General features: G+C 40.3%; 1 protein-coding gene across 1 annotated transcript in view; it reads right to left on the minus strand.

The window, feature by feature from the left end:
- Positions 1-453: 453 nt before the first annotated feature.
- The window catches only part of commd10 (COMM domain containing 10), a 55,054-nt gene continuing 33,627 nt past the window's right edge, over positions 454-21,880 (minus strand). Inside the window, exons 6-7 of the mRNA XM_056377499.1 lie at positions 1,322-1,381; positions 454-1,030 (exon numbers count right to left, since the gene is read on the minus strand). Coding sequence (XP_056233474.1) covers positions 992-1,030; positions 1,322-1,381 — 99 coding nt within the window. The 3' untranslated portion in view covers positions 454-991. The remainder of the gene's footprint in view (positions 1,031-1,321; positions 1,382-21,880) is intronic.

A 21,880-nucleotide genomic window follows, 5' to 3' on the forward strand; every position in this document is an offset into this window, starting at 1 on the left:
TAACCCTTACAAACATCAGAAAGGTGTGGGGGGGAGGGGGTTTGTGACGCTATCTCAGCATCCGACAAGCAGTTCAGAAGGAATATAAAGCCCACTTCAAAACAAAACAAAACAAAACAGAACTTCATTGGGTTTTAATAAGTCTGCATCAGAGAACAGCACCTGGGAATCTGGGAACTTCTCAAGGTTTCATTCAAAGTTGGGGAGAGAGGAAATATTCATACACGCACATGTATACTAAGGCACACACACGAAAGAACAGATGCATATGAACAAGGATATATTCATACATCCATCTAGACAGCGACACACGCACGTGTGCGCACACACACACACACACACACATACACTGGAGATCCGCTGTGCCTCCCAGAACTCCCATCTGTTGAACCAGCAGTCCAGGTTGGTCTTAATGAGAAATAATGAGCCTTCACTAAATAACAACAGCTTGGATGGATTTCACCTCCGATTCAGATTTTATTAGAATGGCATTCATTCTCCAAGTTACAAAATTCATTTGTTTCAATTCAATTGCAGTTCGATTCTGACTTTTCATTTCTTTTTTCTTTCTTTTTCTCTGGGTATGCATGAATTTTTCAGATCACTGACTATTGGCACATTTAAACATCTTCTTATAACTAATTTATAGAGCAATCAAACATTAAGTTACTCACTGCAGGGTATAGAAAAATCTCACTATGAAACTTTTTTACATTGAAAAAGGTAATTTTCCCACCTCTCATCTTGATGAAGACATAAAAATTCAAAGCACAGTGAGAATTATCACACCGACCTCTCTAAATTCTGAGCACAAACCTGGATTAAATGGAGCTCATAAGGGAAAGAAACCCCTGCCTACAAATTTTGACATTTTTCTCTAATAAAGCAGAGTGGGAATGTAATTGCCAGGCTTCTAACAGCTGGCATAGCTGTCAGCAAAAACACTAACAGCGTGAATGTGTGTGTGGGGCCGTACATAGAGCAGCAGGCATCAAGTCAAGGAATCCAACTGGCCTTGTACGACTTCAAGCTGGAAGAAAGAGAAGATAAGGTTGAGTTTCGGGAAAAAAGACTTGCACACACTCATGTGAAAAGGAAGAAAAAATCATAAAGGGAGAGAAAAGGAGAGAGACAAGTACAAACAAAATGTATCTAAGTATGAGGGAGACACGCAAGTAGATGGATTTTGTCAGGCAATGTCTGCCATTCAGGATGAAATACAACAAGGAAACACAAAGATGTACACACAATGTGACAGTAAAGTGGACACATGCATGTATGCACCACACACACACATGCACAGACACACTAAAAGACAAACCTTATTGTAGAACTCAAGCAGCTCCTGGTGGTTAAACTCAACGAAGACATTTTCCTGAGCCTGGAGGGAGGGGGAGGGAGAGATAGAGAGAGAGAGAGAGAGAGGTAGGGTTAGAGAGGCTCAGAGAGGCATAGGAGTGGGGGGAACAAGCTCCCTAACAAATAAGAAAAATAAGTTCAGAGACGTATGAAAGCATGAGAACTGAGAATATAAAAAAGCAACGGTAAGAGCACATACGTAAGAGTCATGACCAACACTTCTTCTGTTGGCTTCTTGTGCTTTCTATAAAAACCTTCATTAATTATTGCTGCTCTCTGGCCAGTGCGCACTATCCTCTAAGTGTTATCCATCAAAGTGTTTAAAAATATACTGAAGGCAAAGTCACTGTCCACTAACCCATGGTGGGAAACCCCATCATTCTTTCTCCATTTGATTTTTACCTTTTAAAAAAGTTGAGACAGGCTGCATCACTTGTTGTCCTACGTAGCTAAACATGTATTAAACACTCAACATAGGACTGAACAGTGTATCGGTTCAGCACTGACATCACAGCGTACGTACAGGTGCAGCAGTCATGCTACTCTGTACAAACCATTTTCATCAACCAGCTTGAGCTATTGAAATTTCATGTATTGAACTTTTATGATAGTGAACATTCACTTTTCCAAGCCTCATCTTAAATACAACACACACTGTCTTGTCCATCCGATAAAGCAAACAGATTCATTTGGCATGCAAGGAAAAAGACAAGCTAACAAGAATTCAGAGTGGACGTTTCTTTAATCTAACTTTAAAAGAGGGAAAAAAAGACGAAACAAACGGTCCAAAGTCACGTAAATAAATAACTGAAAATCATATTTCTAAGTTCATTGATGCAGGACAAAAACTTTCCAAATTTTTTTTTCTTTCTCCCTTTCATTTTCTTCAGAAGTTGATAATGTTAACTTCTGCAGATGTTATGAAAATGATGTAACTTTATTATTATGTAACTTTGTTATTTTAGCAAGATGAACTGTATTTCAAAAAAGTGAAGAAAAAATGAGCAAACTGTGCATGTTATAGAGTGACGAATTAAACCAATATTAATATAATGGAACAAATATAAGTTAAGCTATTTTTTTAGCATTATAATGGATAAGGAAGCTTGTGTCTTGTGAAGCTGGAATCATAATATTAAGATTTATGACCACTGCTTCAATATTTTTAAGTTTGTTATTTCAGTTTTCAGTTATATGACAAAAGTATTTGACAGTTTATGAGTAGCAAGTTATTGTAAGACAATGTATAGTGCATCATTATGTGATTGTTCCTCCGTTCCCCTGGGAGCCGTTTGCTTTTTCCCTCTCCTTTCTGAAAAGACTGCAGGCTTGACAAACTGTCAAGGGATGCAAGGTTGCGCAGAAAAACATTGCTGCTATCATCATCATCATCATCATCATCATCATCCTCATCATCACCACCACCCTATCAAAAATGCAGGCTGAACAACAACCCACTACCATGAGCGGGTGTAATGGCGAGCCACTTTATCAAAACCCAAGATTGACAAAATAACTATAATATGTGAAATGCTTTCTGGGTAGCAGAGAATAAGCAGGGCAGTCTCGGAGAGAACCAAAGTACACTCAGTCCTGTCACGCTGACTGTTGATAGCACTGAACTCCTGGCACCAACAAGGAGGGCAGAAGAGGGCAGGAGGAAAGATAGAAAAAGCCAACCTAAAACAAACACAAAGAAAGACACAAACACAAAAAAATATATAAAGGGAGAAAGAAATCTTGACTGAAAGACGGTAAAACCGCATGAGTTGTCCGATTGCTTTCCCCTGTCTACAGATCTCTTCCCTGCAGTTTGGTGCTTAGAGACTAAATGGGACTTCAGGGCTTGAAACTAACTGGCTGGCTGGTTGGCTGGCTGGTTGGGTGGATGGGTGGAAGGAGGTCATGTGTCACGGCAAATTAATTACGGAGATATTAATTAGAAGCAACGTTAAAAGTCCATAAAGGAGAGCACAGAGGGAAAATGCTATCTCTTGTCAAAGCCGCGACTCCACAGCAGCTCCACATGCACAAGGAGAATGTAGGGCAGCCTTAAATTTGGCTATACGGCAGAGGCAGCGCTGGAAGGGCAGCCTCTGCACGACAGGTAATACAGCAACTTATTTATGTGTTGTTACCAAGTAATTAAAAATGAAAAGAAGAGGCACATCAAAGTAGTTCTACAAGGAAATAATCTCTGAGAGTAAACAAGGCATTGTTAGGGAATGGTTTGAGTTTAAATACAAACTGGGCATGCAGTTAAGTAACATTAACAATGAGCACTCCCCGTGTTTCCAACACCACTGATCTGATTCACAGTTCACACCACACTGCTTTCTATTTATCTCCACTATGGCCAACACTATTGTAATGAGGAGACCAGTGCTGCATAATTAGTCATTTGGGTTAATGGTCTTTGGTGTGCTAGGGTCAGAGTAACAAACCCGGCCCATTTTTAAAAAGAAATAGGCACTTGTCAGCCGACTGAGTTGTCTCTTATTATCTGACAGAGGTGAGACAAGGGGCAACTGAAAACGCAGCTTCAGTGTGTGAAATATGATGTCGATCAAAACTAAGCAACAATAAAGTGAAGACAACAAACCAGACTTTCTGTTACACAGGGGTCAACGATGAAAGTGTGTTTATGCGTGTGTTGTGAGATTGACAGTGTGTACTGATGAGAATTTCCAGGCACTGTTGGGCGTGTGTGTGTGTGTGTGTGTGTGTGTGTGCGCGTGTGTACGTGTGTGCGTGCATGTTTGGCCCATCCCATTGTTCCTCAGGGTTGAGATTTTGCCAGGCAGTAACCCAACAAGGCTCTGACAGATCTAGGCTAACACTAATGGGGATAGGATGCATCATCCTCATCATCACATTCCCCTATACTACCAGTGCGCGCACACACACATGCACAGGCACAGAGACACACACATACACACGCACACACACACACATACACACACACACACACACACACACACACACACACACACATATACATACACTTCTTATCTGTCTTAGAGCCAAAATCCTGTGTGCCAGGATACAGAAAATGGGATTAACCCATGAAGATAATCATGAATTCACTTGCATCTGGTGTTCCATATATGCTACAGTATATTATTACAATATAGGCTACACACTAAGGGAGGTCCAACACATCTGAGAGAATAAACTAACACATGGAAAATAAACTCATAAAATAAATCAAGGACATTTCTGATAATATATGGAATATTCTGTTGCAGGTCTTGGTACAAGCATTATAGCTTTCGACATTCTTACTTACACAATTCCCTAGATAAACCAGCAAAGTCAACGAGAGACAACTGTGAGAGAAGCTCTTTAGGGATTACAGCATAATTCAACTTGATACCTGTTACTTGATAACACAGTGTCCATGGGTTGTCAGTGATAATAACACTATATGCTCATCATGTTCTGATATCTGGGGATGTGACAACATAGCTAGAAAGAAGTCTGACAGGGAGCTGTCTGTTGTAAACATCCATCCGACTTCATGCTTCAACTTTGACGATACTTACCATAGTTGTGCAATGAAATATTATTATCATTTCAGGTGTGATCACTTTTACTTTGAAATCAAGTGTTAGATAACGTGTCCACACTGTGGTTCTTGGGTTGGAATGTATTTCACTCAGTCAGGCAGTTGCTTTTGTCCAAGACTGAAATATAGAAACAATAACCGACACTCATGGTCCCAAGGCGACAAAGTCCGATGTCTGATGTTTCCTCTAGCACCAACACGGGGTTGACAAATTTTTGTTTTTTAATGAAATGTTTCAACAACTGAATGGAATGGATGGTGATGAATTTTGGCACAGATATCTATTGTGCCCAGAGGATGAACGATAACTAACCTAATAACTCCGGCGGTCCCCTGACATTTTATCTGGAGCTACAAGCTTGCAGTACATCTACGAAATGGATTGGCACACAAATTTTAGACTTTGTATGTAATGCCACCAACATTTTGATATTCATGGTTCAAAGTGAAATATCTGGAAGACTGTTTAATGGATTTCCAGGTAATTTGATGCAGACATTCATGGTCTTGGGGAACTTTGGCTTTTCATCTTGCTGCATCCTCAGGTCAAAATTTCAAATTTCTCAAATGTTATCAGTCTAAGTGGTCTGTGTTTGTTTTTTGTTTTTATTTTTACAATGAGACCTCTGCTACCTGTCTGATGGTCTTAGTGCTTGTGAGTTTTGCCCCATTGGATTTTGGGGTAGAGATATTATCATGTTTCCATATCTAAGAAGTTAAGGAAATGAACACACTGATACAAGAAATAGAAATGACAGTCAAGACTGTAAATATCCGAGATCCATGTTGCAGTATAATGAACCAGAATTAGCCTTTAGATAAATTAGTGCAAAACTGAACAAGTGCATTCTCCCTAAAGCTCAGAGAGAAGCTCATCTGATGTCGTAGATTAACAATCTGTAACTCCTGCACTGATATTAAGAGGAGACCAGTTTCACGATTTCAAGCTTTTATTTATAGCTTTCACGATTTTAAGTTCTTGAGTAAACCAATCACTTTATTCCAATTGACAACAAAGTGACACATTCAGCAAGCAGTGCTTTTATCCCATCAAGTGGTTACTGGTGTCGGTAATGTCAGTTTATATGAGACCGAGATGTATGGCATTGAGCGGTGTCATACCACAAGGAATCTGTGTGGATGGAGCTGTATGGATGCAAAAAGGTGCCCTTCATCAATTATTTGCTTCATTGCAATAGAGGATAGCTTGGATTTGAAACACTTGTCAAAGCAGTGATTTTTTTTTTTTTTTGCCTAGTGCTTCACAGAAACTGAATTTCTTACTTCTCACTGATAAAAGCAAAGAAAGGCAGGATGGTGAGAGGGAGTAAAAGATGACAAGGAAGAGAGATTGATTCAAACAAAGAGGAGAGGAGAGAAATAGAAAAAGACATATAAGAGAAATGAGAGGCAACATGAAAACTAGCGAAAAGGAGAACGTGACAGAGAATGAGAGCTTAAGTAAAAGAATGAGAAACTGTGATAACCCGAAAGAGCTTTAATTGTAAAGAAAAAAAAAATCAACCAAAAGCTTCTCAACCATCAAACTACAAAGAATCCATTGACACAATTAATGTGTCTTATATCTAGAAATTTAACTTCAAACCTGGTGTAACAACAAAGCTGTCTATAACTTCACAGAGTGAGAGAGAAAGAGAGACGGGACAACACGTTTGTAGCCTCCGTGTAAAGCTGTCGGCTGGGTGAAGCGAGCTTAAAATATGCATGAAAAAGTTCATACCACACAGACACAAAGTGAAACAAATCAGGCTCAAGTGTCGACAACAACTGTCAATCAATTTTCTGCAGTGTGGTCAAATAATGCGTCCTTGTGTGAAAGCTTGTGTTTGTCTTGGAGAGAGGTGGTTGTACTGTGTGTTTTCATAGATAACACTGTTTAGATCAGCATTCAAAAACTGCTATCATCGTGTTGTATGATCTTATAGAAGTCTTACGTCTCGTATTTGAAGACACTGCTGAACACCAACAGGATTCATTTCATCTCTATCATTATTATGAAACACCAGTGCTGATTTTGGCTTTGTCTTGATTGTATACCTTTTATTTCATGGCTTGCCCAATTAATTCCTTTTATTCTTATACACTTTCTTCATTGTCTCTCTCATGTCTCTCTTTCCACTTTTCTTCTTCCTGCAAAGCACATTGTAATCCCTGTTCTGAAAGTTCCTGTATAAATAAGGTTTGCTTGTTTGCTTGCTTGGATGTAGCAGGTTATCATTTTTTACTAGCTGGTGCTAATTCCACCTCTTAGTCTGAGGAGGCTGTTTCTCCAGGAGGACGGAAGCAAGTATTCAGACCTTTAATAAGATGTGGGAGATTAAAGAAAGGATCCTAAAAGACTGGTGATGAGTGATTCATCGATGAGAATAAATTTTACTACAGTAAAGTACATATGATGATCTAATCAGAGGAATATGCTGTTTGTATTACAAAGTAATTTTTGCAGGTATGTGCTCTTGCATGCAGTTGGCCAACACTGGGAGACGTTTACACAGTGTAAATTTTGAGCAAAGTTAAACTTTTTTGTCAGATGAAACTGCATTTTCTGTGGCAGCACCCCTGCTGTGTTTATGTTGTGTCATGCAACGAATGAAGAGGCAGCACGGAACACGGCCTAACCCTCAGGCATGGGGAAGTTCATGCCAGTACGACTAGCTGGTGCAGTGACTACGACACGCTTACCCTCATCAAATTCCTACTTTGCAAACATTATCAGTTGTATTTGTAGGAGCACCCCACCAAGCCAGAAACATGGCAGGTGGGAAAGGGAACCAGGTCCCTTCAGTAGTACACATGGTGTGGTTCCTCTGCATTACCTAGGTGCCCATGTCCAGCTCATTTAACCAAGGGTTTGCCACTTTATCCAGAAATCATTCATCATCAATAAAGTCTTAATTTGCAAAAACAAGATGACTTTGAAAAAACAAACAAACAAAAAAACACACACAAACTGAAAAGTGTGTGATTTGATATATCCCTCTTGGCATCACAAATGGCATAAATGTTTCAGCACATGCATTGAAACCACTGGCTTTGGTAGTTCAAAGTATTTAAAATTAAACACCAAAAATGCATAAAATATGCTACAGTTTATCCCTGCTCGACTAAAATGAATAGACAGACACAAGTTTGGGTCTGACAGTTCAGAATAAAAAGGTATCATCCCTGCTTTTCTGCTTCTGTCAATATGACACCAACACAGCATTAAATCAGCATTGCCAGCTCAAGTGCTGTGCAGAAGGAGAATATAGTAGATTATAGGTCCTCTGTGACTTTGCTGCATTACGTGTCTTCTAGTGACTATGAGCTCTTTGACAGTTTGTCCGACTGGAGATCTCTGCCGCTGCCTGGTCATTGACTTTTGCCTGACAGAGAGAAATCTTGACAATGAAAGACAGAGAGACAGAAAGAGAGGCGAAATGCACAGGAGGCTGAGCTGTCGGATTTTGGCAACCCTTTATCCCTCCTACTCTCAATACACACACTCATAACAAATACACCCTTCCCCTTCCTGGCTGCTTTACTGTAATTCATACATACAGACAAGCACATACTCTTCTGACCTTTATTAACGCACATCCTGACCGTAATTCATCAAAATGAAAATCTGCAACCCTTGCTGGTGCACTATTATGTTGCCATGGGCACACGTACAAGCACCTGATGACTGAGTGACTGTGGGCCTATTTTCTATCTGGTATTTCAACTTGTCTGCATGCTTGACTGCTCTGTCGGTCAGCTTACAGCAACAGCAGTATACGTGTCATTACTGTTTGTCAGTTAGCTTACAATACATCCATGTCTGCCAACTTGTCTGCCTGTCCTCCTCTCTGTCTTTGTGCCAGCCTCCATTCACAAGCTTCCCTGGCTGTCTGAGCCGCTTTCTGCCATCTTGCTGAAAGATGATCAGTGGTGGTTATTTTATGAGGATGTGAAGAGAGGCTGGGCTTGCATGCAGGTGACAGCACAAATAAAACTGTGGAGTGAAGACACTGCATTTTTCATAAACAGGTAATTATGTGAAATACATTGGCATCTCATCATCACTGACATTTTTTTTTTAATTAATCAGAAATGACAAAACAACAACTTACTGAGACGTTAACCAAATGTGGGGACACTTTGCTCATATATAATAGTGTGGTTAATGTGCTTGAGGATGCATATGTTTGTGTGCATTTGTTCAGCTGTCTCTTGCCTAAAACAGACTCTGACAAAGGCAGCTGTGCTGTCAAAACCCAGTCCTATAATGTCTCAACAAAGATTTTTGTTGTTTGTGTCATTGCTACAGGTGTGCTGCCTCCCTTTTTATGTTGTGAGTGTTTCTGTCCATCTGTCTGTACCTCATCAACACTGAAGAGGTAAGCCTAGTTTGTAGCCACCTGATTCGCTGTGGAGAGGGAATGCAGATGGGAAAGTGGAGACAGGTCAAAGGTTCAGCCGAGAAGAAAAAGGGATATGAAATTGGCTTAAGCATTATGATGAGTTTAATTAATAGCTTTCTACTCATTATGACACACTAATCAAACTGAATGTAATACATCATACCGCATCATCTAATATGTTCTCTAATTATATTTTACAAATAAGAAGGTGATGGCATAATAAGGCAATTAGAGTATGGCAACTAGTGACCCCCAAAACATTGAAAATATCTTGATCTATTAGAACCAGCATTTCTCAGACTCAGGTTTGCTGCTTTGCCAGTTAGCTGACAGGCTTTTAGTGTGTGTATATACCTTACAGACTATCAGCTTTTGGACTGTAAAATAAATTGCGTTAATTTGCAAGTAAGTTGTTGGTAGTGGGTGTAATGAGATGTTTTCGAAGTCCTCTCAAAGTAGAAAGATACTAAACCTTTGTCATGCTTTTCAAACTTTTGCTGTGCTCTCATGTTTTCTCTGGAGCCAGCTACTGAGAATGTTCATCTAGCAGAACATAGCTTAGTTTCATAGTTACTGAAGCATATTGCTATTATTATTATATATTGAAGAATATTGCGCTATTACACAGCTAATTATAACTGTGAAGTTTAATTTATTTTTCCTTTTATTTACTTATCATTTTATAATTATTGTCATTGGTGTGTAAATTATTTTTTTTTAAATGTTTTTCATTTCGTAAAGGTGCTTCAGTCTTATGTTTTTATTCCACTGTAAGGAAGGATATAAAATCTCAATTTGGCTTTCCATATTCTCCAGAAGTTACTAGACTTACGTACCTTTACTTTTTGATTTAAACACTTTCCATTAACCTTTACCTTCCCTGAAGGTCCAATCAATCATGGAAAAATGGAAGTCTACATATCCATTTCCATCCATGCCAACCTGGCAAACTTCATCTGCTGATGATCATGCAATAGAAAGCCCCGGAAGAGCTAAATGGGGCTTGAGGTGAGATTGTGTTGCAACCTGACAAAGAATAGGAATGAACTTACTGCTTGTAACTGTGTAAGTGTAGGTGGAGAGAGGGTTAGTAACAGCCAGAGTTTTCTAATCGAGAGAAAGAGACCTTTTGTGGTCTGTGGAAGCTCCAGGCTGTAAAGAAACTGTATTTTCTCTGCCTCTTCTATGGGGGTTTTGTCACATAGGATTAACATAATAGAGGGTCTGAAACCTTTGACTTTTATTTGGAAACCTGAAACCTGTTGTGCAGCAGCTGAAATTACCCCATCACTTACAGTACAGTATGTTTGGTCAGGTATCCTTATGGATGATGAAACGTAACAATGAACAATAAAATGGTTTTTCTTTCAATTAACTATATCAGTCCACAAGATTCCGCTCGCATGTGTCAGTGTCCTGGAGTCATTCAGCAAACACTACTGCCATTAGCTTTACACAGAATTGCAATGTGCCAGTCGACAACAACCAACAGTTATCAATAGTTCAAGAAGCAACCATGTTTAATCTTCCCATGACCCTTTGAGCCCAGAGTCGTTCAGAAGCCTGTAGGAGCCACATATGCACTGTGCATTGATTCTGAAAGGGGGGCACCAGGAAATGGTATCAACATCCACAACAGCGCCCTGTAGCCACCGCACAGTGACAGACGTGGAACCTCAAAACGTCAGCCATTCACTAAAAGCCTGTCGACTACAACAAATAAGAGCTGTCAAACCCAAACACTAGAAACTGTCAATCACCACTGGTATTTATAACAGAAATCAGCACGAGCATATATGTGCACAACCATGCAGGCCTCGACAAACACACACAGACTCAGTCTTATTCACCGAAATATATTAAGAGAAGAAAAGAGAAGAGAAGATGAAGTTATTTTCCGAGCCTCTGTCAGACTTATGACATACAGGAGATGACATGATGAAGAACCCTTCATGTACAGTAAGGGGCCTCCCAAGAACATGTAATAGCACCAACATGTCACAGTCTTTGTAATTTCTATGATTTGGAGAAAACACCCGGGAATGAACTGGCCTAGAACATTCAATCAGTCTGAATATATTATCCCTCTTAACTTTTTCTTCCTTTTTTCAACAAGCCTTTTGATAATGCTCTCATTCTATCTCAGCTGTGAAAGCCGCAGTAAATAACAGCACAGAAGAGTGGAGTGTATGCTGCTACACCGGGGGAGATGGTGGGAACTTTGACAACAATCAAAAGAAAAACAAGGTAGGCAAAACAATAAACAAACCAGGGATTTTGCTCTGTTTTGTGTTCAGATAGGAGCTGGGAGGAGGCAGCAGGTTCCAGACCTGACAGGATGCACTCCTGAAAACACACCAGGATACACTCACACAGCACATCACACACAAAAGGCCTCACATACACCATACTGTACACTCGGCATGTACATACACAAGCATGCATTGCCACAAAGGTCCATGCAGCCAACAGCACAACTAATAGTCACACAAACATAAGAGTACGTGACACACAAACACAGGCAAGTCAGCTCTCATTAAAACAGAAATTTGCACTTGTGTGCGAATATACACTAACAGAGTGGTTTCCATTAATACGAGTGGATGTTATTTAACACTGTTGATATAATAAAAGTGGTTGCTGTTACATGTATTTTTTCATACAATTAAATTGTCAATGTACAGCTTGTTTTGGTCAAGTTTGCATTCATACGACTGAACATTTCAACCCTTTATACAATACTTTTGCCTAATGATTATAATGATATCCAGTAGAATCCAGTAGACAGCTTGCTCGCACAGGTGAGTAGAGATGCGATGTTAATATCTTAGAACTAACTCTGGCTGAAGGGCAGCCCACTGGTTATTGTAATTGTAATTGTAATTTACTAGTTAATGACTTGAGCTTTCCAGGTACCCACTGGAATCATTGCACTAACACACACACACACACACACACACACACAGATACACTGCAGCCTGTCTGTGACCTCCCTCCTGTCACACAGACACCTTGCTGTATCACACCAATTTCCCGCAGGCTATAACAAAATGAGGAGAGGTCTTCCTCTGTCTCCTTCTGCCTGTTGAGGTGTGTCTGTCTGTCTCCCTGTCCCACTCTTGTCTTCTCTTCGTCTCCTATTGGCAAGACGCATCACCCTCTACTGATGTATTCCTTTTCTTTATCTCTTGCTATCTCTGCCTCAGCTCCTGTCTCCCCTTGTATTAAGTGACGCCTTGTTATAAACAGCCCATCAGTGAGCTGTCCATCCGTAGCCGGCTGTGGACTGACATTTATTAAGAGTCAGCTTTGCCTGCAGTCTCCCTACATCTCTCTGCATCCCCACATGAATACAGAGAACCAATTAGAGGAGGAACAGGGCATACGTCTACAAACTCGAACAGGCTAGGCCACAAACACAAACAAGCACACAGCAGACAGACGAATGGATGGATGAAATGAGAGAAGGAGACAGAAAGAGAAAGAGAGGAGAGGAGAGGTTTTAAATATACCCCACTAGTAATTTAGCTAGAAGATGCTACTTTGGGGAACACAGTGTTAACCGTAAACTTTTGATGAAATGGGAGCTACCTACTGTGCTTAATGGGTGCTGTAACAAAGGAAGGAGTCAATAAGGTTGTTGTGAATAAAAGTCACATAACCAACTTGCTAAATAAACACGCAGCACCTTTATTCAAGACATTAAACACACAGAGACACCCTGCACAGTCAAATCGTGCAACAAACTCTCATTCAATGATGAGGCTTGACATTTATGAGCAGCAGGAGGCAGCTACCGGGGCTAAACAAATAACATCCTCGACGGTGGGCTGAATAGGACGACAGCTATTTTGCCTATTGGTTTTGTCTCACATGGATGAGGTCACCAATGTCCTGTCTATGCACTTTGTTCATTATTTGTTTGCATGTGTGCGCAGTCCATCCACCTCCCCAATCAGAATCCACCACATCCTGTGTTGTGGTTAGGAACAATGGGAACATGACTAGGCTTCCACATCCGCCTCTCAAATCTTCACACGCTATGCAGCAAGACGCAGTATGACACTTGGGGATGATGATGGCCAACATGTGAAGAATCCATTCCTATATTAATCACTATGAGGGGACGGGAAGACAGGAAGACTCAGAAAGAAAGGAGCCCCTTTTAGGTATGAAATCTCAACCTCAAGCTGGTTTCCTCTGTCTGTTATAGTAATTATTTTTTTTTACCTCTAATACATAGGCCTCTGTTCTGGAAAAATTGTAAAATGACTTAAGACAGAACTGTTATTAATAGAGCTAAAATGTTTGCATGGTATGTGGCCTCTGGCATACGGGACTACAGTAAGCACAAGGTGAGAGACTGTTTACCAAAACATGCCACTCAACTGTCACGTTATGTCGCCCTCGATGAGGAAGGAGTTCTCTATTATGGGCACTAGTGCAATTTCCAGTCATTTTTACAAAGTAGCTTGCCTTGCTAAAGTCTCCCTTGAGAGTCATACATCGTGCTTCGAAAAAAATATTTAAACCACAATTATGAAGAACCAAGTGGGTAAAACCGCTCACATCAGCTTTGTTTGTATCTGGTTTCATTTGATAACGAAGTGCTGTAAATAAAAGAAGCTAATTTAGTCTGTTCATCTGGCGTGACTACAAGATTAGCACTAGAGCTAACCACCTCTGAATAATGCTTGAACACTCCCGAGTTGGAATAAGGGGTGTTTTTCCTGTTCTCCCTATTTTGCAACACCACGTGAATGAAGCATGACTTCCTAATCTCTCATGACTTATTTTGCATGAAACGTAATACAAACAAATATTGTAATATTGTAACTGCTTATATTCACACTTGAGTTGCGCAGAAAACACTAAAACAAAGAAACTAATTCTGGGCTTGTGGTAATGACCATATTCTATTCGTGCAGGGGTTTGCTGTACGGTTGCCTAATTACACCTCTTTTCAGGACTGTATAGGCGCATGCAAAGTGTGTTTGACTGACAGCTCCCTCATGCTTCTGTTAGTTTAGCTCCAACTGTTTACACAGATTTACACAGCTCTTCTTAGTATTAGTTCATTTCAGCCTGACAAGAGGTCTATTCAACCACAACAACTGACAACACCTGTGTATCTGTGCAGGACCTTTAACACTGATAAGAGCGATGCATTTCACTCAGCACTTCATCAAGCTCATTAAAAAGATACAATGGGTATAAATATGTGAAAATAATACTAATTTAGTTCTGGCACGCATGAGTGTAAAACAGATTATAATTCAGATAGTCAATGGGAATCAATAGACACATCATCAAAATCAATATACAAAATACCCTAGATCAACATGCAACATAATAAACAAATCAAAAATCACAAAGAATGAAAGTAAATGTAAAAAAATATATATATTATAGAACTATTCCACAGTGGACATTTGACTTGTCATAGCAGGAAAAACAGGTGTAACTAATAACATCATGATGGCTCCATTACATTAAAGCACAAAATGAGGGCCCTAGAACTGAGAAACCTAAATTTGATGCAGCCATCATTAATGTTATTATAGATTATAAACCATGACGAAAGGAGATAGAGAGTGACACGCAGACAAAGAGGAAGAGAAAGACAGGCAGTGACAGTGGTGCTGCAGCCGAGACAACAGAGTGGCCTCTGCTGGGGGTCATTTGTCAGGTCATTAGGTTTCCCAGTTAATGAAATAAAAGAACAATAAAGAATCTCTGTACTGTCCAACACAGAAAGTGGTTGTTTCAGTGTGGAGTGCCCTCTTTCACCCACCACTTCCCACCCACACACACACACGCGCACACACACACACACACACACACACACACACACACACACACACACACACACCCACCACCTCCAACCCACACACACACACACCCACATACACACGGACACACAACTGAGTCTGTAGGTGGGCAAGGGTGGGATTTTCACACGCCTCGCTCCCCAGAGCCCATTCAGTACAGTACACAGCATGGCAGCAGGACATACACACAAAGACTGGGATTGTCTGCACCCAGTGGGCCACTCACTGAACTAGAATGACAGAAACACAGTGAAGCACGGATGCAGATACATACACAGGCTCACTGCAGACATGCATGAACACACAGACGCACGTACGTGCACACACGTACACACACACACACTGCATCCAGAGCCTTATTTCTGAGAAGCACAGGCCTATAGAGCTGACTGAAGCCCACAGTTAGAACAAGCACATGGATGGACAGAGTCACTGTCTGATTAATTTCCTTCACTAACTAACTACTAAGTATTAAGAGGCTGAATAACGTCACCACAGTAAACTCACATTCTCACTCTTTGATGCACATGAGAGTTTTTCTGAGTTGGACTCAGACAATAGATTTTGTTTCTAGCTCAACAAACTCAGCTGCAAATAGAACCATTACTGTATAAATATTACTTTGATCAACCTGCAATTGTGTTTTTGCTAAGTTAAATGCACTTTGATGCAAGTTCCGCTTTCCCACTTTGATGGCCCTCCTGCAGTGTTATATTTGATTTTTGAGGCATTTTAAGCAGTTAATTCATAAATAATAGCCAAGGCCACCATGGACCTAACAGAAATAAATGTTTGAAAGCCACTTACTGTTCTCTTAATAAAACATTCTGTCTTATTTTATTAAGCATACTAGTAATAAAAACTCTGTCTCTCTGATTGTTTCTTTTAGGACCAAAAGCAGTGTAGATAGTAGATAAAGAGTCCAGGGGGGCAAATGAGTTACAGTTAATCATTAGTTATTCTAATTCAGTTTTTTAAGAGTGTTATGTGCTATATTTCCTTTTAATATGTGCCAACACTGCACTTTTTAAGTGTTTGATTTGTGCGGCTTGCTGTAGGACCAGGCTTCTTCTTTTTTCAAACCAAGTACATCCAAGGTCTCTGTCTTTCTCATTCTCTTCCTGTCTTCCTCTTTTCTCTTTTAAGTACTAAGTCAGCCAGCACCAGTGATTAAGTCTTGTAGCACACAGCCTGTCAAGTATGCTCTCTTCTGCCCTCACTATACATGTAGGTGCACGGTTATGCAGCCAACTACACACAGTTCCAATAAAGGCCAAAGACAGCAGCTGGCCCTTTGAATTTTTTTACCAGAAGCAAAGTGAAACTGTGACTCCAAATCAGAAAAAACAAGAGTAAGACCAAATTTTTTTGTTAACTAGCCTAATGACACTCTACTGTAGTCTGCACAGATACCACAAAATCAATTTCTGAAGGCGTAAATATTCCTCAAACAGGTATGTTACTAAAGAGTTCAGATTACTGGGGTGATAAAAACACTAAAGGATAAAAAGTAAACTCGTGATTGTTTAAACACCAAAGCTGCTAACTAACACTGAGTCCTCTGAAGGTCTCACCATGGCAGATTATCACTGGGTTTTCTAGATTTTTGTGTAATGACATCAATGCGAAGTCCCTAAATTGAAGTTGATCATTTTCTTAAGTGAGTCAAAGCTGTGGCTTGTGGGAACAAAAGTGCAATGTGGATGTGACACCAAGATAAATACAAGCGAAGAGAGACATTTGTCAGCTATTGATGGCAATGGCTTTTCACTGGTCTCAAGATAAAGGCAAACTATACAAACCACCAAACTCAGCAGGAAAAATATTCTCATTGGCTCCACACTATAGGCTCTTGAATATATTGTTATTCTGGGCGAGTGTCAAGCTACAATTTGGGATAAATCTGGCTCACATCTTGCAGGGTGCGTGCACCGATGGTGCTTCAGAGGCAGCATGGTACCATCTGTGCTACTCAGCAGCCTTTGTGAGCTAACTGACGATGACTTGGACAACCGTACCATCGCCACATCCTCCGTCCTAGCCTCTCACTGCTTCGCAGGCCTCACTTTAATCAAAAACACTTCTATGCAAGCATGGAACACAAAAACCCACATGCACGCACACAACCACATTTTATGGGCACTGGAGTGCTTTTAGTGGTGCCAGTGACACTACTGAACTTCTATGACAAATGCTCTATGACCAATTCCTCTCCTTCCATTCTGAAGCCCACTCCCCTGAACTTCTCCCTGCTGAGGTAGAGCCACATTATTATTCAACCACATGGGAATCTCTCCCTCCCTTCCCGGGGGAAAATATGACAGTTCTTCAACCCTTCCATCCCTCTCTCCCCCTACTGTGGTCAGTGTTGAATAGAAACAGAGCCTGGTTCTGATCAGCCCTTTAGTCGGCACGTCTGCAATGCGTCATCTGCTGTATGCTGCGGTTACTGGTTTCTCCATGGCCTTACAGTCTATAAGCCTAAACCAATATACGAGCAATAAGCGCTTCTTCTCATTGATTTGATACATTGCCACTGCCTCATATAAATGAGTATTCCTGTTGCTTAATATTATTACAGAAATCAATAATTCAAGCTGTCAGTGGGATAATATTTTTGCTTGGTCATTTTCTTTACTAATAACTACACTTATATCAAATGTCATGTATCAGCCAGCATCGCCCAAAGCTGAGCCAAAGGCAGTGAGAAGAGACTGACACACACCATGCCATGTACAAAACAGTTAGTAAATTTTTAATAGGTGAATCTGGGGCATTTTCTTGTAGAAGACTCAGAGATACTTGTTGATGTGTTCACATGAAAAACATCCCAAACCGCTGCATATATATAATACATATATTTTGCACTTTCTATTGCAATGCATTCTGTGCCTGACACGTACCAAAGCATTTAGCAAAATTCCCCTTTTCAAGCTCAGCGCTTGAAGCAAGGCGGATAACTACACATAATAAAAGGAAATACATGCAGGAGTTTTCATGGATTTCTGATTGAACTTCTCCATATGTGGTGGAGGAAGGAAGTGGTGCAAGCCATTAAGCTTTACCTACATCAAACCAGTCCCCCAACCACCTCAGCCTGACAATCTTAATCTGACAAACCGGCATGGTTCATGACTATTTCACTGATGTATGAACTTGAAAACTTGTAACAAAAGCCTCCAGAGGGTCTTTAAATCCAAGCACACTGTTAAAGACTCATCTGAGACAAGGCTAAGACATCTTTTCATCATCGTAAGAGGAATCCCGAGGATTCATCCCCTGTAGTGAATTTGTGTAATGTGAGCAGCCGAGTGCAAGAAAAAAAAAATTGATACACCTCTCCCCCACCTCCTTCCAAACCTCCCACTTGTATTTCAAACACTTTAAACTTACTCTCACTCTTGTTTCTTCCAAAAATACTTTTAAGCTCCTACCAGTGTATTTTACTCATTCATGATTCATTACTGTGCTGCTCATGACTATGGGATTCATAAAAAGAAGCTGTGCATTGGTGGGAAGTCGCTCTAGATAAGATAAGTCATCTAAATGCCAGCTTAACATGGGGGGAACCTCATCTTCCAGCATCAGGTGATGTCTGTGAAAGGTAAGGAAGGTAACTACAGAAAAGCCTGTCCTAACCTGACTACTTTTTTACTCCACTAAGTGACTCACAAATGACACACTAGACTATTTGGACTTTGTACACATTAAACATTAAATACAGCAGAAGACAGTGCAAGGAGGAGGATGGGAAAAGAAACAAAATGTGAGAAGGGAAGGGGGGGACAAAGAGAGAAGCCTAAAGATAAGCAATTTCATTTTGAGAGTGAAGCAAGCGAGAGAAGTTAATCCATTCCATAGTCACCCACCACAACACCCTACATATGTGGTCTGTGGGAGTGGCAGGGGCTGGGTTGGCCTAAATACATGCAAAATGAATAAAGCCATAATATCCTTTGATACAAGTCTTTGAAAGCTCCAAGCAGCATCTGTTCCTACTTTTAATCTGGTTAGGGTGTTTCTCTAAATACAGCCAAATATTATCATCGTCAGCAGGCATTAGGGATAGAAGGATGTGACACGATCAATGGAATGTACTAATGCAGCAGAAAATGTCAATAATCCAAGTTAATTTGATTTCTCAGTGTACATATTTAACTCCATAAGTAACTATGAGATGAATAAAGCAGCACCTGAGAAAGAAATTCGATATAAACACAATAATGTTGATTAATTATTATAAAGCAACTGACTTGGGTGTATATCTGAGAGAGCAAAGGATTGATACTTGGTTCACACTGTGCTCTCTGTTTCCAACAATCTGTCCTATGTGGCCTATTTAGCTCAACCAACATCCAGCAACTGAAAACGACCAGACCTCAAAGTGTGTGAAGCCTCTCCCCGTGCTCGTCATTACCATGTTTGTTTATCTACAGCTCGCTCCCTCAGAGGAACATCCAGCCTTGTTAAGGAGGGAAAAGAAAGCTTTAAAAGTGGAAATAAGGCATACATTTCAGTCCGGTCCCAGGACGATGAGCGGTACTGAGGTATTTCCATAATGGTATCTTAACGGGAGCTAGCCGGCTGAGCGAGAGACACGTCGCCCTCATTAAGGCACTCGCTCAGGAACAGATTAGCGCTTCATTAACATACAGAGAGAAGCGGGGGAAATTACCACTCTCCATTTCACAGTCTGAAAGGCAGGCAAAGACCAGAGTTAGAGATAAGTGGTGGGGAAAAGATGGACTCAATTTGGGGGAAGATAAAAATCGATGTACGGTATAAAATTTGCTATTATGGCATCCTGTACGTCTCTAACCGTGAACGTGCAAGGCAGTTACCTCCCTGTCTGGCTGTAGTCATATTTCTGTCATTCTCTGTCAGCCCGTCTTTTATTCTCCCTGTTATCACCACCTCTGTCACTCTTCTACATTCCCACTGGCCTTTGTGGCTCAGAAAAAGGCCTGACTGGGCTTCATTATGAGTTACATTAGTTAGAATAGAATGAAAGTGGTTTCCCTGGCCTGTATTGGTCCTTTTTTCTAATACCATAAATCCCTGAACCTCCTGCATCAACAAAGCCAGGCTTCCCTCCTCCTGATTACCCTGATGTTAAAGGCGAAGGAGACCCAGCAGGGCAGTGTGTTGGACAATGAGCCGGCTTCGAAAGAAGTGCTGGCAGGGCAGGTCACACTAAAGCTACAAATCCAAAAGTTTATTTATAATAGGATCCTTACACTATACCAAGAATGCACATTAAGATGATGTGATGCTAATTTAACATGGAAAACATGCTGGCTATAATGTGGTAGCTGCAGTTCCTCTGTGTACTTTCAGATTCATAAGTCAAAGATCAAGAAGTTTTGCAAAAAATGATTAATTAGCATTTTGCAACAGTGAATGAGTTCTTTTTTTTTAAGGCCAAAGTGGTCAAACAAAGTCTCTGAGAAAAACTGTGATTAGGGATTCTCAAGCTAATTCTCCAAATGTGTGTCGACATTGTGCGCAACAAAGTATTGTACTGTTAGCCTGCCCTTCACCTCTTCATATCCTAATCTTTAAATCGTAAATTCCCATGAAGTGCTTTTAACCTTTAGATTTATTGGGCCTAATTAGTGAAACTACCTGTCATAAGAAGGCAGAAATATCCTGACCCTTACTGGAAAAACCCAAACTTGACTTAAAGAAATGTCTAATTAGGAACTCTACCTGCTAAAGGACATTTGCAAAAGGGAGAAAATGAACTTTCTAACCTCTAATTTTGTCTTGTGAATTTTACAAACTTCTGTCCCGATTTTTCTGACCCTCACACAACTAAATATTTTAACCTCTCTAAGATATTTAATTAGGGAGAGACCTGCCATCACACTCTGCCCAATTAACATTGGTGAGGTTTGAACTTGTCCTGAATCTTTTTTACGTATACCTTTATCCTGAATGATCTAAGCTGTAACAAACTATTTGACCTTTGCTTGGGTCTAATTAGCGAAATGCCTTGCCACTGGAATCTGGCAAATAAAGAAAACCATTGGAAACCTATACATTGACTTCATTTCTTTCTTCCTTGTCCCCCTGCTCTTATTAAATAATATAGTTCCGACCAAGCCAGACTGTCTAACTGTATGCTACTGACATCTTATCTTTCTCTCGGAGGGTGGCTGATTATTTAAAGGTTGGCAGGGTTATTATCACCTACACAGTCTAAGCTGACTTTGGCCAGGAGGCCCTGAGACTCAGCAATGTGCTCTAAACTAATGAGCTGTGCTTCATTCTATAAAGAAAAGGAGTATGTGTCAAAGCTCTATGAACCCAAGCTAACTGAAGCCACATTAACCTTACACAAGAGTCATTTTAGAGTGGAAAACCTCTGGAGTCACAATTCCCCTTTTTTTTTCCTCTGAGAAATGTATTAGGTTTACACAGGTTTTACTCTAGCCTTAACTAAGAAAAATGCCCAAACATATAGAAACATATAAAGCAAAGAGGTAAGTTCTTGGCTTTAATGGACTGAGATTACACTCAAAGCTCTTCTTGCTAAATGTCTACATGCAACAATACCTTATCACTATCAAATTTCCTGGGCTTTATCACTAGCCTAAGGAACTATACCATCTACAATGACTATTTAAGAACTAATCCACTAATATAACAAGTTACTTCCAATATTTTTAAAATTGAAATGATAAATGCCAAATGATAAAAAGCAAATAACAAAG

This window comes from Seriola aureovittata, chromosome 5 (genome assembly GCF_021018895.1).
Source record: "Seriola aureovittata isolate HTS-2021-v1 ecotype China chromosome 5, ASM2101889v1, whole genome shotgun sequence".
Classification (NCBI taxonomy): domain Eukaryota; kingdom Metazoa; phylum Chordata; class Actinopteri; order Carangiformes; family Carangidae; genus Seriola; species Seriola aureovittata.